Source organism: Marmota flaviventris, chromosome 17 (genome assembly GCF_047511675.1).
Source record: "Marmota flaviventris isolate mMarFla1 chromosome 17, mMarFla1.hap1, whole genome shotgun sequence".
In the NCBI taxonomy this organism is placed as follows: domain Eukaryota; kingdom Metazoa; phylum Chordata; class Mammalia; order Rodentia; family Sciuridae; genus Marmota; species Marmota flaviventris.
In genome coordinates, this window is record NC_092514.1 from 20813367 (window position 1) to 20830380 (window position 17014).

At 33.0% G+C, this 17014-nt stretch overlaps 1 protein-coding gene across 2 annotated transcripts in view; it reads right to left on the minus strand.

Moving 5' to 3' along the window:
• The window catches only part of Map2k4 (mitogen-activated protein kinase kinase 4), a 132222-nt gene that overhangs the window by 41668 nt on the left and 73540 nt on the right, over positions 1-17014 (minus strand). For both annotated transcript variants that reach the window (XM_027954057.2, XM_071603013.1), the window contains one exon: positions 7380-7499. In XM_027954057.2, coding sequence (XP_027809858.1) covers positions 7380-7499 — 120 coding nt within the window. The remainder of the gene's footprint in view (positions 1-7379; positions 7500-17014) is intronic.

The following is a 17014-nucleotide window of genomic DNA, read 5'->3' on the forward strand; positions in this document are numbered from 1 at the left end:
AAGTGCTCTGCCACTGAGCTACAGCCCCAGCCCCACTACAATATTTTATTAGAGAGAACTATAGAAAAACACTTAGGGAAAACTTTAATAGTGGAAAGATTATATTAAGAGTGAAAGGCCTGGAGAGGCACAGAGCATTGGCAGACCTAGGTTTCACGAGAATATGCCTCTTTTCTACATGTAGTTGGGGTAATAGCAGTTTGATCAGTGTCTGAAACTGAAGGCAGGCAGCCCAGTGCTATGGAAAAGACTCTAGACTTGGTCCCAGAGGATCTACAATCAAGTGTGACCTGTATGTTTGGCACTGTGTTCAATTAATGTGCCAACAAAGGATAAGGGAAACATACCTATGCAAATAAATGATATTATGAAATCTGGCATGAGAAGAGTTATTATTGGATATGGGCTGCCATTTCCAAAAAATCTTGACTAATGTGGTGACCTTCTAATAGAATTAAAGAAAGAAGTTCTTAGGAAACATCTTCCTGCCTCACAGAATGAAGAACTTTGTTATCCATATTTTGGTAAGGCACTGAAAATATAAAAGGACTGGCAGTTTACTGATGTAGATGTGAGTTCTGTATAAAATGTATAAATTCTTCTAAGGGCTCATTAAATTGCATGAATAGAGACGTTCCAAATAAATAGACAAAAGGAATTTTTACAATTAGAGATGAAGGGGAAACTACTCATAGTATTTTATTTCTCCCAAACCAGAAATGTTAGTATTTTGCTAATGTATACAAGTTGGTTTTGCTAAGTCAGCAGATACATTTCTAATAAAGTACTAGACAATCCAAGTACTTTATTTCTTACATCTTTAGATAAACATTATTACTAGGTTCCTGTTTATAATAGAAATTTAAATTATTAACTATACATGTAATATGTATTTTCTAGAAGAGGATAAAAGCCAAAGTTGTTTGGAAATGTAGTTATTAGATTTAAATCACCTTCTGAAATGCTGATTGTGGGCTAAAACCAACAAGTAAAAGAATATACTGGTGAATACGTTTCACCATTTTGATTTTTGAAGTAAACAATAACATTTCTTAATAACACAGTTGTAATGTTCTTGAAAGCAGACCTGTTCTTCATAAAAATAAAATGAAACACAAATCATTTCCTGTGGAAATCCCAATTGTCTAAATTGTTTTTTAACTGTCATATGTAATTTTACGCAAGTTAACTATATATCTTGGGCTTAATAAATTATAGGCTCATTTTGAGGTCCATTAATTTAAAATATTAGTTTAATATTAAATGTGTCTTTAGAGTAAACACTGTGACTTGGAATTAATTTTCCAATTATATAGTCTTCTGTATAACTTACTCACAATATTCTATGTATACCTTATATAATTTCCCTAAAAAAGAATAAACTACCACTATGGTATTAAACCAACATATAGGAAAAATAAACACTAACTGCTGCTTATGGACAATGTTGCTACTGCTTGTTTTGTACATAAATATTTTACTTTTCCATATGTAGATTGCATTTCTTAGGTGTTTTAATTTTTTAAATATATTTGCATTTAAAAAAAAGAGTGAAAGACTTGACTCATCTAGGTTCTCCAACTGTGTCTATTTACATAAGCCCAGGCCTCCTTGCTTCCTCATCTACTCTACCATCCTCAAAGAACTAGGGAAAATGTCAATTGAGTTAATATGTATAAAGCATACAATAAAGGACCTGGCAGGTACTAAAAACTACAGTTTTAAAACTGAAGGGAGAAAAGATTGGAAAAAAAGGCAAACAAAAAAGAAATATATGGGAGCAGAGGAATAAAGGGAAGAAGTAAACAGAACTGAGGATGAGAAAAAAGCAATTTGGAAAGAAGCAATTAGCTTCAGAGGATAAAGTCCTTGTAGTTTCTAAAAACTTCTCTTTCAGCGGTTCCCTTTGGCCAAAACAAGACATTTTAAGAAACTGAAAAAAGGAGAAATGGCCTGAGGTCTGAGTTGCCTGAAAAAACAGTGAAAGCAATACCACTTTCATGTTAAAATATAGAAAATAAATAAGAAATATATAAATCAAATGAAATAAATATAAAATAAAAGGAAACTTAAAAATACAAAAAACCCTAAAACAAAAAAATTTTAGAAGTCACTTCTCTAAAACACAAAGGAAGAAACTACTATATGTGGATTTAATGGAAAAAAAAAAAAAAGTACACTCCTGAGATAACACAGGTTTCTGAAGATGACATCTAGATACACTCAATAGCATATTTATATATCAACTATAATCAATTAAAATATAAAATATTTAAAAAGATGCCATTTACAAAAGAAATAAAAATCAGGACTCCACCTAACAAAATAGACAAAAACTATAATGAAAACAACTACAATGTTATTAAAGGATATGACAAGAACCTGACCAAATGGAGAGGCAGAATGTTTACCCACATAAGACTCAGATCATAAAGATGTCAAATTTCCCTTAGATTAACATACAAATTCAACTGAATTCTAATAGAAATTTTCAAGTTTATACTAAAACTTATATAGGAAAAGTAGGGTTAAAAGCAGCCGAGAGAGATTCAAAGAAGAGGGACTGACCTACTAAACAAAGACTTTTTTATAAACTTATAACTATTAAAAGACACATATGGCAATAGAACAGATTTAAAAGTCTATGCACAAACTGAAATTTGATATGTGACAGCTGTGACCAAAAAAAATAAAACAATCACAAAAGGATGGATTATTATTACTCAGCCATAAAGGAGAATTAAAGTATGCTGGTAGATGGATGGAACTGAAAACTATCATGCTAAGTAAAATAAGTCAATCCCAAAAATCCAAGGGCCAAATGTTCTTTCTGATATGCAGATACTAACACACAATAAGGGTGTGGGGGGTGGACAGAAGTTCACTGGATTAGACGAAGGGAATGAAGGGAAGGGAGCGGAGATGGGAATAAGAAAGACAGTAGAATGAACTGAACATAACTTTTCTATGTTCACATATGAATGAATGATCAGTATAACTCCATATCATGGACAATCATAAAAATGGTTAGTTATACTCCATGTATGTTTGATATGTCAAAATACATCCTACTATCATATATAACTAAAAAGAACAAATAAAAAAATTTTTTTAAAAGGATGGATCATTTAATGAATGCTGCTGAGACCATTGGTCTTTCATATAAAAAAAAGTTAAAATTAAATCATCAGCTCAAATCATTCATAAACACAAATATAAAAACTTCTAAGTGGATTTTCTGAAAAGTAAGTTTAAAACATTTTTGTAAGAGATTTTTAATCTCTTCAGTGTAGGTAAAAATTTCTTGCCAAAATCAGACGTGAAAAATACACACCAAGAGACCTATAAATTTAAATGTCTCCATTATAACATATATTTCTATATGATAAAGAATATCATACCAAAAAGTTAAAAATAAGATTAAAACATGAATTTGTATAAAGAAACAAAAGATCAGTACCCTGAATAATAAAGAAGTATGCTAAACTATTCAAAATGACAAATCTTAATTAGGATAATGGCAAAGGGATATAAATAGATAATTCACAAGGAAAAAAAATGTAAATACGTGGAAATATTCTGTATCTCACCAGTAATTAACCAAATGCAATTTTAAAAGTGAGATACCATTCCAAACCCCTTATTAAGAGAAACATTTAAAATTAATATAGACCAGGAAAAAACGGGATCTGTGACAGTAAATGTTTATGACCTATCCAATAAGCATTACCTTTTACAATTAAGAACAAAATTTCCCAGTCTTTCATATAGAGAAAGACAGCCAATAAAATATCAACTCAAAAGTCAGTTGATGATTTCAGGAAAACCCTTTCCATTCTTTTTTCCTTCTTTCTAGTGGCCATGACATGAACTCTGGGTGCCAAATGGACCATGAGGCATCTTAACAATGAAAACTACAAATTAAGCAACTACTAATCTATTGCTATATATATCATTAAGCAATCTACTATTTCCATTGCTGCCAAATGGATATAATTCCTGCTACAGAAATTCTTATTCATTACTGGTAGAAATATCAGTCAGTTCAACCAGTCCAGAGAAAAATGTAAAAATGATCATTCAAGTTGAAGATATTCTTATTTGATCCAGCAATTAGATGTCCTGGAAAAATATTCTAAAGAATCTGTAACCTAGGTTGTCAAATAGACATGCAAAACACTATTCATTTTCTGCGCTGCTTACAGTTGCAAAAAAAAATTAGAGATAAACTGCATTGGGACTCTTTAAAAATCAAATATGGTCTATTTAGTCATTTAGAATGTACAAGATGATTAAAATAAATTGAACAAATCCACCTATATTTATACGAACAAATCTTGAAACTATGTTGAATAAAATATACTGTGGAGGACACATATAGGATGATTCCAGTTATGCAAACTTTGAAATGCATAAAGGCAAATTGAAGGAAATATATGGATATGAGTAAAAACAATGGAAAAACATAAATTGCCAACTTCAATATTAGGTATTATTGAATAAAATTATGGAGCTTTCAGAGGCTCACTATTACCCTATAGCAAGATTAATATCCACACAGCAGCAGCAAGACCAAGAAAAAGAGCATCTCATAAGTTCCTGGTAGTGGTACAAATTATGTGAAATTAAATCACTGGAGGGTCTCTTTTCCAATGGTATATAAGGTAAGGTTAAAAAGTTCCAATAGGCATACATTCATTTCCATTGTTAAACACAGAATTTCACCTTTATCATTGGAAATGAACGTAATGTCACTAAAAATATACACTTCTAAGGTATCCACCTCAAATGTTTCTCCAAACACTGGTTTTTTTAGCCTCTGAAACTTCAGGAAACACACTGTGACTAATCTCTCTTAAAATATAAACTTTCTACTTTTCTAAAACTTCGTCTTTGATTATTGAGAAGTACATATTACTTATTTGATTATAAGATGTGAAGGGAAAGTTAATACTTCATCTACTTAAGTATTCTGTGACTTGCTACAGCTCAACTGTGTAGCGTCTAAGCTTTCATCCTATTTCACTCTAACATTTAAAAGTACATTATTTTTTACATGAAGCTAAAAGCTTTTCAACCGTGCACCAATTGAGATAAAGAAAACAGTGAACATTCTGTCTCTGGAGTCCTGTCTTTACCACTTTTGTTCAAATTAATACTCCAAATTTTGTTTTCCTCTCTAGAAAGAGGAAATAATGCCACCAAATCTCCTGAACTATTGGGAAGACAACATGGTAAAAACAATAAACATTCAACACATGCTCCTGCTTACAGCTGCATCTTTCAACTCCTTTAACCTACGATATAAAACCAAATTTTACTCGACTATCCATGACAAGAAAACAAAAAAATACAGTTCAGACACTACTCCAAGCTTTCTTTGCTTTGTTTCCATTAACTTGTCAATCATGGAAATCATTTACTCGGTCTTCCTTTCATAAAATCAGACTCCCACACAATCTTGGCCTGTGGCTACATATTTAAATGCTGCCAAGGTGAATGCGAAGGGAAATGAACTACTAAATTCCAGCACTATGGGGTTGATTTGGGAACGAAGGTAGAACTGATGAGAGTCCACAGTAATAATGAAGAGCCTTAAAAAAGCTAACTGTGAAATCTAATTAGAAGAAAAATATCTCATTCTGTCCCTAAATAACTATTCTGACTAAGAATGAAAGAATATATTCTGCCTAAGTCAAGTGATCAGAGGATTTAGTGTTGGTAAAGAGTAAGTATATAGTTTGGGGATAAAAGGAGGAGGAAATAGATTCTTGTACAACATGAAGAAAGTTTCAGATTAATGATCTTATGAACATTATGACATTATGTAATATTTAGGTCAGGATATAGTCATGGACATACATACTATACAGTGTAACACTGAAATGAAATGATAAAGAAACTTAACAAATTCAATGCTTCTGGTCATAAAAAAGAATATTTAAGTCATTAAAAAGTTCAAGGAATAGGAAGAAAGTACATGATTATAGAATTAAGAACTAACAACAAAGAAATGGGCTCTATCATGAATCATAATTATTACAGTTATCTATTAAGATCACAAAAAATACATAAAAATTTCAAAATTAGATTAAGAAACAACTAACTTAAAAGGTCTTTTATATCACAAGATCTCACATATTTCTATTCAATGCTACATTCAGCACTATTTTAAAAGAAAAGAAGAAATTTTTAGGCAAAAAAGTGAGAGAAACACTGAAGTCACAATCTTTATAATCAGTTCATCAAAAGAAGAGAAGAGCATGTGCCTATAATTCCAGCTACTTAAAAGGCTGAGGCAAGAGGATCGCAAGCTCCAAGGCCAGCCTAGGAAATTAACAAAACCTTGTCTCAAAATAAAAATAAAAAGGCCTGGAGATGTAGCTCAATGGCAGAGAACCCTTCAATTTCAAACCTAGTATCAGAAAGAGTAGGAAGTTTTTCCCAATTCCAATTCATAACAACCCCATCAGCTAATTTTAACATTTTCAAGATGAGAATGGTATTAACATTACATGAAATACTTAATTCAAGTTTTATTCAACTAATTAAATATTCCAACTTATGACAGTCCAGAATGGTGTAAGATAACTTCATTCACGTACAGTTCCGTCTTTACTCCTAGCCCTAACTCATTTCATGGTTAGACAGTGTATGACTTAGAGTGTGTAGGCTGACAACTAGAGGCAGTGTTGGGAGAGAGAGTAACTAGATGGCAAAAGAAGAAACATAATCATGAGATCAAGAAATCAGAGTATTAGTTTCTACCCAAAACTCAGGATAACAGAACTAGAAAAAAAGAATTTATATTGTAATAGTTAATTATCTATGTCCAATGGGTATAACTGAGGATGGGGCGCGGGGTTAACACATTAAGTGTAGATAGAATTAAGAGCAAAAGTGAGTAAAAGTACTGATATTGCGATTTTGTCAAGTTCTTAACCAACAGAAAATATTTGTAAATGAAGAAAGAAATTACAGGACTTAAGAATGACAGTCACAAGTATATATAAATATACTTATATATTTATATGTATGTATATATGAGTCACTCCTTAATCAAAGGAACAATGAGGGGCTGGGGTTGTGGTTCCGTGGTAGAGCGCTCACCTAGCATGTGTGAGGCCCTGGGTTCAATCCTCAGCACCACATAAAAATAAATAAATAAAGATATTGTATCCAACTAAAAAAAAAAAAAATATTAAAAAAAAGGAACAATGAGTGATAGAAGTAAATATATAGTTTAACAAGGCTATATATGAAAATAGAGATAATTAACTTATTACTAACATATGGCATTTAGATTAGTTAATGCTGCCATCCTCTTTCTTTCTATAACCAGGTATTTATCAGCTAAAATCCAAACAGTTTATTCCTACCTCTCTGAAGAGTGCACCATAAAACTGAACAATGTATGGGCAATCACTACTCCGCATTACTACATCCAAATCCATAAGAAGTTGTTTTTGTTCTTTTTCATCCACTGTTGACCGTATTCTCTGGAAAAAAAAAAAAAATGACAACAGATGTCATAAAAACATAAAACAATTTAAGAAATTTGAGTAAAACCTCTACCACGGTACTGAAAATTACCAGACTTCACAAGTACTAACCAGATATAAAAATTACCATCCTTTTATCACACAAAAAAAGTATGAAGATAGTACTTGGAACTTCTTTAAATGGTACAGGACTTTTGAACCACAGCATTGACTAATGATGTTGGAAACTACGCAAAAAAATTCCTAGGCAGTGAAAATTAACACCCACATGCAAATATAAAGAAAATCACAAGTTAACAGTTTCCACATAAATAATTAATCATAAGTATTTTCATATGTATTTTAAATGGCCATTTCAGAACTGTATGGGATTTAGACATCCCATGCAATAACACCCCTCTTTACTCCCTAGTATCCTCACACCAAAAGCATCCTCACTGATGGAAAACAAAACACATAAAGTATATAATGTAGGGACAATACTCAAACAAGAATCCAAGTCGCTCAAATCCTAGACTGGGAGCCTTCACTGCAATTTCTAGACATTAACAAAAAGTTCTAACTATCCAATTCATGAGTCAGCATAAACCTATAAAAGAAAACCTAAAAATGAAGAAACATAGGGCTCTTCTGGTCTACTCCTAAGCTGATGCAGTCAGTACTCCTCTGTACAATGAAGACCTGGGACATATCTGTAATCAAGCTCTATCACAACTTCTCTGCAGATTTCTGAGAGACTACCAAATACCATTCATGTCTTCACCGCCCATCTCCCAACCAGGAACAGTATAAAATATGTAGGTGTTCAGAGAAACAGTTCCCAATGCACAAGAGAAAGGACACAATCAAGTCCAGAAAATGTGAAACATTAGTAATGGAACTATAGTTTAACATGAAAGCATGCAAACAACTTCTGTTCTCACTTAAAAAGTTCACAACATCACATCGCGCCACTGGATACAATACACAGCACATACTTACAGGGAAAGTTAGAATCAAAAAATAGACAAGGTAGCAATTGTCTTCAAAGACTTGGAGGTATCTGTTCTCAATGTTCTCCAAAGGGAGGAAGGCAGTCATTTAAATTCTTGAGCCCATTTTACAGAAGACAAGCCAGAGGCACAGAGAGATACAAAAGATGTATTCCATGTGACAAGAATAAGCAGTTGTTTAAAGAATAAAAATAGGTTCTCTAAGTTTCATTTATTGATACTAAACGAGGAATTCCATATTCTCCAAATACAAATTTAATTTTGCTGCAAAATTATACCTTGCTAGCTACTGTATTTCATACCAAATAAAATTTATTAACTGACGTCTTATATGCACTGATTTATTTAAAACTTCTACATTCAATGTCATTGTCAGATAAAAAGAGTGAAAAAGAAAATAAGACTAGTTCTGCTAAAATTAAGAAGCTTTTTCCTTCTTTCTCTCTCCACTTCTCTATTTTTATAGTTTGGGAATTGCTGACTTTGTTTTTAAATTCACATCAGCATAATGTTTGCCCAAAAAGGATATTTTTTTAAAAGTCAAAATGGCTCAGAGACATGATTTATGTTTGTTCAAAACATGACACTAAGTAATTTTTGGAATCATTTTAATTACCTTTATTTCTACTTTTAAAAATAAATTTGTAAGTATGGCTGTGAAAATATTTATTTAAAAAGATGATTTTAAAAAGATAATACTATATCTAAATTTAAAAGAAACAAGTAGGAAAGAAAATTCAAATGACCCTTTAGTTGGGAAAAGATTTCTATTTATTAAACAATTTTAACTATTAAAAGGTTTAAAAATGTATTATATTTTCTATTTTTACTTTTATGGATATACTGGCAAATGTAAATGTACAAATATATAAGTATGCACTTAAAAATACTATTTTAAAACATGTCCTCTTTACTAGTTTTAGTTTTCTTAAACTGGCTACGTAGCTTTCTAAATTTATATTTGTATAAATCCTTATATTCCAACTCTTAGAAAGCACATGATAGTCAAGAGTTCTTCAGTTAACGTCAATGTTTGTCTTTGGAAAGCCAACTTTCAAAACTCTGCTGTAGTTACAGAAAGGATACAAGCTACTACATGAACTGGAGTTCTAACTGAAATTCCTGCATGTGATCAATACCTAATACGAAGACAAACTCTAACAGAATTGTTATTAACCAAAATATGGAAGGCTTTCTTGCACAGCTAACCTTTGAGATCATCTCACATGACAGGAAAACTATTTATCTATAACATATTCTTCAATGCCACTTCTAGTACAAAACAGAACATGGAGCAGCTGAATGGCCTATAGATGTAACATGAAATCGATGGTGCTCCTGGATGCTCCTCAAGCTCCCCAAACATTCTGTCCAAGTGACTGGTGGTAGGTAGAAGAGTAGCTAGCTGCTGATATTACATCTGAATTATTTGGGAATAAGCAAGTACAGTTAAATAAAGTTTTAGCATTGGGTTTAACATGTATCATATGTGAGCACTTAATAAACTAATTCAAAAGACCTAGAGAACCCCCAAAAGGAGATTAATTATAAGCATATACCTATAATAACTTCAAGCTAAGATTTTAATTCAACAACTCAATAATTCATTCAAGGTGAAGAATACTTAATGATAATCTATGATTAAAAATCAGTGAACACTGAGTAAAGAAAGACACTACCAGGAAAAATTTTTCTAATGAAAAATCAGAACAGTATCTATGAGAAAGATTTCTACTATTTGAAACAAATGAAGATCTAAAATTAAGGTAACATAACCATAAAATTGAGAACAAACTTTCCTTCCTTTTATAAGTTTGTCCTTAGGGACACAGGAATATAGAAATATAAAGATGAAGGCAATTATGTTACTAAAAATTCTCCCTCCTGTAATCACAATGCTCAGAAATCAAAATCTATTGATAAATGCTTTGGATTCCAGAAAATTTTTGCTCATTATATCAAATTTAGGTAAAGCTGATATTTATTTTGAGCTCAGCAAATCTTTGTCTTTTTCTCCGTTCTTTTTTCTTTTAGAAAGAAAGCTCCTAGGAGATTGCAAAATATTTTTTTTATTTTTTATTTTTTGAGTTGTTGATGGACCTTTATTTTATCTATCTATCTATATATCTATTTATATATGGTGCTAAGAATTAAACCCAGTGCCTCACACATGCTAAGCAAGTACTTTACCACTGAACCACAACCCCAGCCCCACAAAAATTTTTTTAAAACCATCTAAAGAATCTTTAAGTTTTAAGAGTTTCATTTTTCATTCAAATATCAGAGTTCATCAAAATCATTATTTTTCTCCATTATGGTGTTGAGTTCTTATGCATGTCAATTCTTTATTAACCTAGCTTAAGTTATTACATGCCCTTGGGACAAGTTAAAACTTTTTCTTGAAAAGCACTATAATCTCTTTTCCAATAATGAAAATCATTTTCATATTATTTCTAATTTTTAAAAAACATAATGTAGAGGAAACATTTAAAATCAAAATAAGAACTACAACCATATATATAAACATTTATGTATATGTGTGTGTGTGCACATGTTTTCTAGTGAAGAAACACATATACTTGAAGTTAACAAAATATTTTATTTTCCCCCACATTTTTTATTGGTGCATTATGTTGCACCAATATTGTACATAAAATACTTTTAAATTGTCCAAATTTGTATTCAAGGTGTTTTATACACTTTGCAAGCCTTTAAAAGCTAGTAAATGACAATAAAAACAAGTAGGAGCAGATCAGAAATACCAAAATGACTCCAACTAGAATCAGAGGGGAAAAGTCAAATTAAGTATCTAACCATCTGGTTTTTCGACTAACTAGTATTATATATTGTTCTTACATATAAACAACAACAAAGAGCTTCATTTTTCTAAAATTACCAATCCAACATATGCCACTGGTTGGAATAGCTGCAAATTCAGTTTCTGGGATGTCCGTAAGGACTAGCCTGCCATAATGAAAATTTAACAAGTTCAACAAATAAGGTAAAAATCTCCAGTTAGAAATTATCCCCTTGCCCTTCCTCACCCTCCTACCTCATTACAAAACAATTTTATGGTTATGCTACCTTAATTTGAGATCTTCATTTGTTTCAAATGGTAGAAATCTTTCTCATAGATACTGATCTTTATAGTGCTGCATACTCAATTGTATTTTATTCTCACTTTAAAAACAGTCCCACTCAGAAGAAATGGCCCAAATCACTCAATCACATGGTATCAAAAGTCACTGCTAAATTTAAATGTTGACATCTTATGCTTAGATAGAAAACCTAAAGTTTTAACAACATGAATTTAAAGTACAAATACCCCTTATACTGATAATGAACATCCATGCACATGTAGTATAGTTTTAAATGTCATCTAATTTAACATTGGGAATTTCAGGGCAGCTCGCTCTCTATGCTGACATGATTCTCTAACCTGTCTAAACCTTTTCAACCTCACCTTGGATACACAATTTACTGGTATTCTTCAGGAAAGAATAGCCAGTGACAAAACTAACATCAATAAGTATGAAGAACTTTCAAGTAGATTAAGACACATTGTTATAATGGAAAAGGAAAAGTATTATTATTTGGGGGAAAATAATAAAACAATTCACCGAAGGACCTATTGGTGGGAAGGCCAAAGAGAAAGAAGAAAACAAGAAGATGGTAATAAGCAGTGTATATACTCTGAAGAAAAACTATCTCTTACTGAGATAATATGACATATTCTAGTCATAATGGTGACTCCCCTGCCCATTCCATTTTTTAATCTATTTTCAGGGGTGGAGAGAAATAGGGAGAGGGAATAGAGGGAAAGAATATGATGATAAACCCATCACTATTAGGGGATAAAACCAGAAGACTCAAATGTGGCAAACAGAAAAAGAAGGAACGCTGACCATACAATGGCTAAGGATGCAACTGCAGAAGAAGCAAAATAACAGACACATTCAGTGGTAGAGTGCTTGGCTAGCATGTAGGAGGTGCTGGGTTTGATTCCCACCATAGGAAAGAATAAGACTCACAAAGTTGGTAGCAAAAAGCAGATCATCAAAGACTATTTTGTTTTAGACACTAAATAAACACCTATCTGATTCTGATAGTGGTCCTTGCCACACACTCATTCACAGTTAACCTGATATCTTGGGGTTCTTAGATCTATCTCTCAGTTGCTAGAAAGGTAAGGCATGTCCCATATAACAAAGCACCAGGGCCTGCTTGAAATGACCATTGTGTAACTCCTTGCGTCCTGATGTGACAACTACTGACTATCATCAGATCAACCCAGAATTTTTCTTTCCACTAAATCAAGCTATCTGAAAAGGTTAAACAGATGACAAGCTCTATTTGTACTGTGTATGAGGAGACATTCAGGATTACCTGATCCCATTCCTGTTAAAGAAAGAGAAAAGAGGTCATTATATCTTCAAAAGACTCAGAGTTAGGATAATTGGTGATAAATCACACATGCTCTTAATTTAAAACAGTAGTTCCATAGTGTGTATGACAGATGTCAGTTCCTAGAATGTGAATACTCCATGCAAAAAGGATATGAGTCATCAGCAAACATACCAGGAATCAAGAAGTGACCTAAGAAAGCAATGACTTGAAAATAGCAACAAACTTTACAAAATGACTATTAGTTCTGATACAATATTTGCTTTAAAATGAAAAAAAAAAAATGTATAGGAGAAATGAAGCTGGGGGAGCAGAAGAAATGGGAAAACTAATGTGGAAGACCATGACTACAATCCTGGCAGATAAGGTCTCTAAATCCTAACATGATCAATTCTTGTCAGGTTTCTGTATGGCTGAGGGTACAAAGGGCAATCTTTCAAGGTATTAAAGTGAAGTAGAAGACTCATATCCCTGAGGCCCAAGTTCATTCTCAGGGTGCTTAGAATATGGTAGGAATAAGGTAAGAGTACTCCAAAGCAAAAGAGAGGTGAGTTCCTTGGTTAGAAATAAGGCATACACACAATAAAACTCAGCAAGGTGATGGATTCAGTTACTATAGAAGAAATCAGTATAGGACTTTAGAGATTACTCTAGGCACTGAATGAAACAATTTGAATGGGATAAAAAGATGCAAAGTACTATAAGTCCATTATCAAGGAACAGTACCATTTTAAATTTATCACCAACCAAACTCAGAACACCAGCAAAACTATATGGATCATGCTATCACCATCAGCTAAAGCTCATTTTTCTTTGTTTTTTCCCTTAATGACAGATATCCTTTAATATCCTACCTACAACAAAAATAATATTTCTTGACTCCAGCTCCAATCAAGGTGCTAAGGGAAAGCTTGAAGAAAAACATTAAGGTCAGTAGATGATATTAATTAATATCATTATAAAATATGATTTATCTTTATAGTGTTGCATACTCAATTGTATTTTATTCTCAAATCAGCCAAATGTTTCCTTTTAAACAAAGATGTAATGCCTGAAATGCAAAATATATTGACTATGTTACACATGCTTCTCTTTCTATATAACTTCATACAACCATAGAATCCTCATTTTATCATCAAAATAATATCCAAAAGCAAATTTTACCCAATGATAGTGAAACTTCACTGAACTTTCTTTTCAGGGGATTGAAAACAGAGAATGCAGCATATACCACACCCACAATGGTTTTATACTGAAGAGTAAAGCTCATATTTCAGTGCATGTGGCTCATTCCTCTACGTAAGCTCTTACTGTCGTCTAAGGGTACCAGAGTATATGTATCCCATGTGTCAAAGCAACTGTCAAATGTTTTGCTAATTAGGAAGATAGCTAGAACAACCACTCTGTGACAAAACCAAAGATCCCTGTAATGAGAACTGTTTGCCTTTTGGACGAGGAGGACATTGGTTAATATCACCCACACAGAAATCCTACTGGTACATGAGCAAACATATTACATGGGACCTTAGGCAGAACTCTTTACCATAGAAAATAAAGAATGATACAGTTAAGTTTTAACAGTATTACATTTAAAATCAAAAGACGAAAATAACAATATTATCTTAATGAATATCATTATTATTATGATATTTTGAAGATGCATCCAAGGGGTTAGAGGTGTAGCACAGGAGACAGAGTATGTGCTCAGCGTGTGCAAAGCCTTGTGTTCAATCCCCTAACCACCAAAAAAAGAAAATGTGACCAGTTCCTGTGATCAACAAGCACCAATACTGCTATGTCATAAATATTCATTAAACATTCCTTGTCAAAAACCTTCCTAAAGTGTCTGTGAAGAAAATATAAAAGGGGGTACAACTCAGACTCCAAAGCGTCTCCACTCTTCTGATCCTTACAAACAAATGCTGCTTTCCCAGCAAAAATGTCCAAAATTCAGTTCTAATACAAATATGTAAAATTCCAGAAACTACTACAGTATAGATGTACTAACATTTTCTACAGGGCCACAGGAAATCTTAGAATTCTAATTTTCTTAATTTGCAAAACAAAGATTCTACATTCCACAGATACAGTAAGACTTACAACCTTGCTGTGTAAGTTCATTCTTGTTATTGTCTTCCACACAAATAACATACATACATACACACACACACACACAAAAAAAAAATCCATGACATCTCACAATGCCATCATTAATAAAATCAAAGCAGATGGCAGTATTAGCCAAAACAAATAGTTTTAAAAGCAAGGTATTAGGAATGTTGATCACATGCAAAATTTGCTTTCATGTCAAAAAGTGACAAATGGTGCCTGTGAAGTCAATTTTTTTTTAAATTATGAAGACATATGCTTTTACTAAGACCAGCAGAAAGGATGCTGATTAACCCCCAAATCATCCAAGTCTTTGAAATCAATTTAATGAACTCCCAGTTGTATCTTAGCCACATTAATTCATTAACAGTAAGTAGTACCTCCCATTCTTTTCACTAGGGATACTGAAGCCCAATTAATTCCTTTTACATATCCTCTGCTATGCACTATCAGAGAACCCAGGAGATCAGTTCCAAAGGCATGTTTCACTACCTAATGGGAAAATCTGCCCTGAGTACAAAGCTTTAAGGAACAAGCTTGATAAGCCTTGATAAGGGTGGTATCTACTTCCTGTTTACTAACTATATCATACATATTTAAAGAATACAATGTTAATCTCAGCACTGAAAATTTTAAGGACCTCAGTACCCATGACAACAAAGTAAAAATGACAATACAAATCTGATAAATGACTAATTTCAGAGCTATTGCCAAAAAACAACAATTTAGTTCAGATGTCCCCTATTTAGAGTGGGGGGGGTAATAAGGCAGGTTTTTCTCTAAGCACTTAAATAAGGTGGAATGTAGTCTAATGTCATAATTCAGTTAGGTCAATGAAGGTTTCAGAAACTACATATTTAGAAACACCTAATGGATGATTAAAATTCCTAGGGCAACCATTCCCAGACTGTCCTAATGCTCCTAAGCTTCCTCTAAGATGATGCCCCCTGATGACTTCCAATGTGTAGGTTCAATTTCTACTTCCCATCTTTTATTATATTGATGTGTGTGCAAAGGACTGAACCCAGAGCCTCATGCATGCTAAGAGTGTGCTCTTACCACTAAGCTACATCCCCAGTACCTCCCACGTGTACATCAACACGCTGAGCACATACTCTGTCTCCTGTACTACACCTCTAACACTGATGTTAACTATTTAATTTAGGGATTTGTTATGGTTTGGATATTGTGTCCCAGAAAGATTCATGTGTTGAAGGCTTGTTCTCTTTCTCTCTCTCTCTCTCTCTCTCTCTCTCTCTCTCTCTCTCTCTCTCTCTCTCCTGCTGCATGAGATGAGCAGTTTCCTTCCATCACAGATGGGGCTTTTGAGAAGTGATTGGATCATGAAAGTTCTAACCACATCAGTGGATTAATCCACTAGTGGATTACTAATTTGATGATATTATGGGGAGGTGGTGGAAATTTTTGGAAGTGGGGTCTACTTTGGAGGAAGTAGGTTGGTGGGGCATGTCCTGGAAGGATATTTCTCATGCCTGCTCCCTTTGTTCTACTTCTCTCTCTCTACCTCTCTCTCTCTCTACCTCCCCCACCCCCCTCTCTCTCTCTCTCTTGCATGAGATGAGCAGTTTCCTTCCATCATGACCTTCCATTATGTTGTTCACCAATGGAGCTAGCCAACCATGGACTGAAACCATAAGCCAAAATAAACCTTTCCTCCTCCAAGTTGTTTGTGTCAAATATTCTGGTCACAGTGATGAAAAGCTAAGAGTTTTTTCATATACAATTCTTTTTAGAAAGAACCCCATCTGAAAAACACTGCCTTGAACAACAGCAAAGGAAGCACACATTTAGTTCAAAAATCAAGGCTAACTGAAGGCAACTGTGCCACATCCCTGGAATTGGCCCATTTTCAGAAACATTTCACTTACACTTTTTATATGAAATACAACACTTAATAAGCAACATTAGTGTAAAAAAAATTTAAAAAAGGTCCTGTCAATCACAGATTAATTCATCTCTTCTTTCCTTTCATCCTTTTTTTCTTGC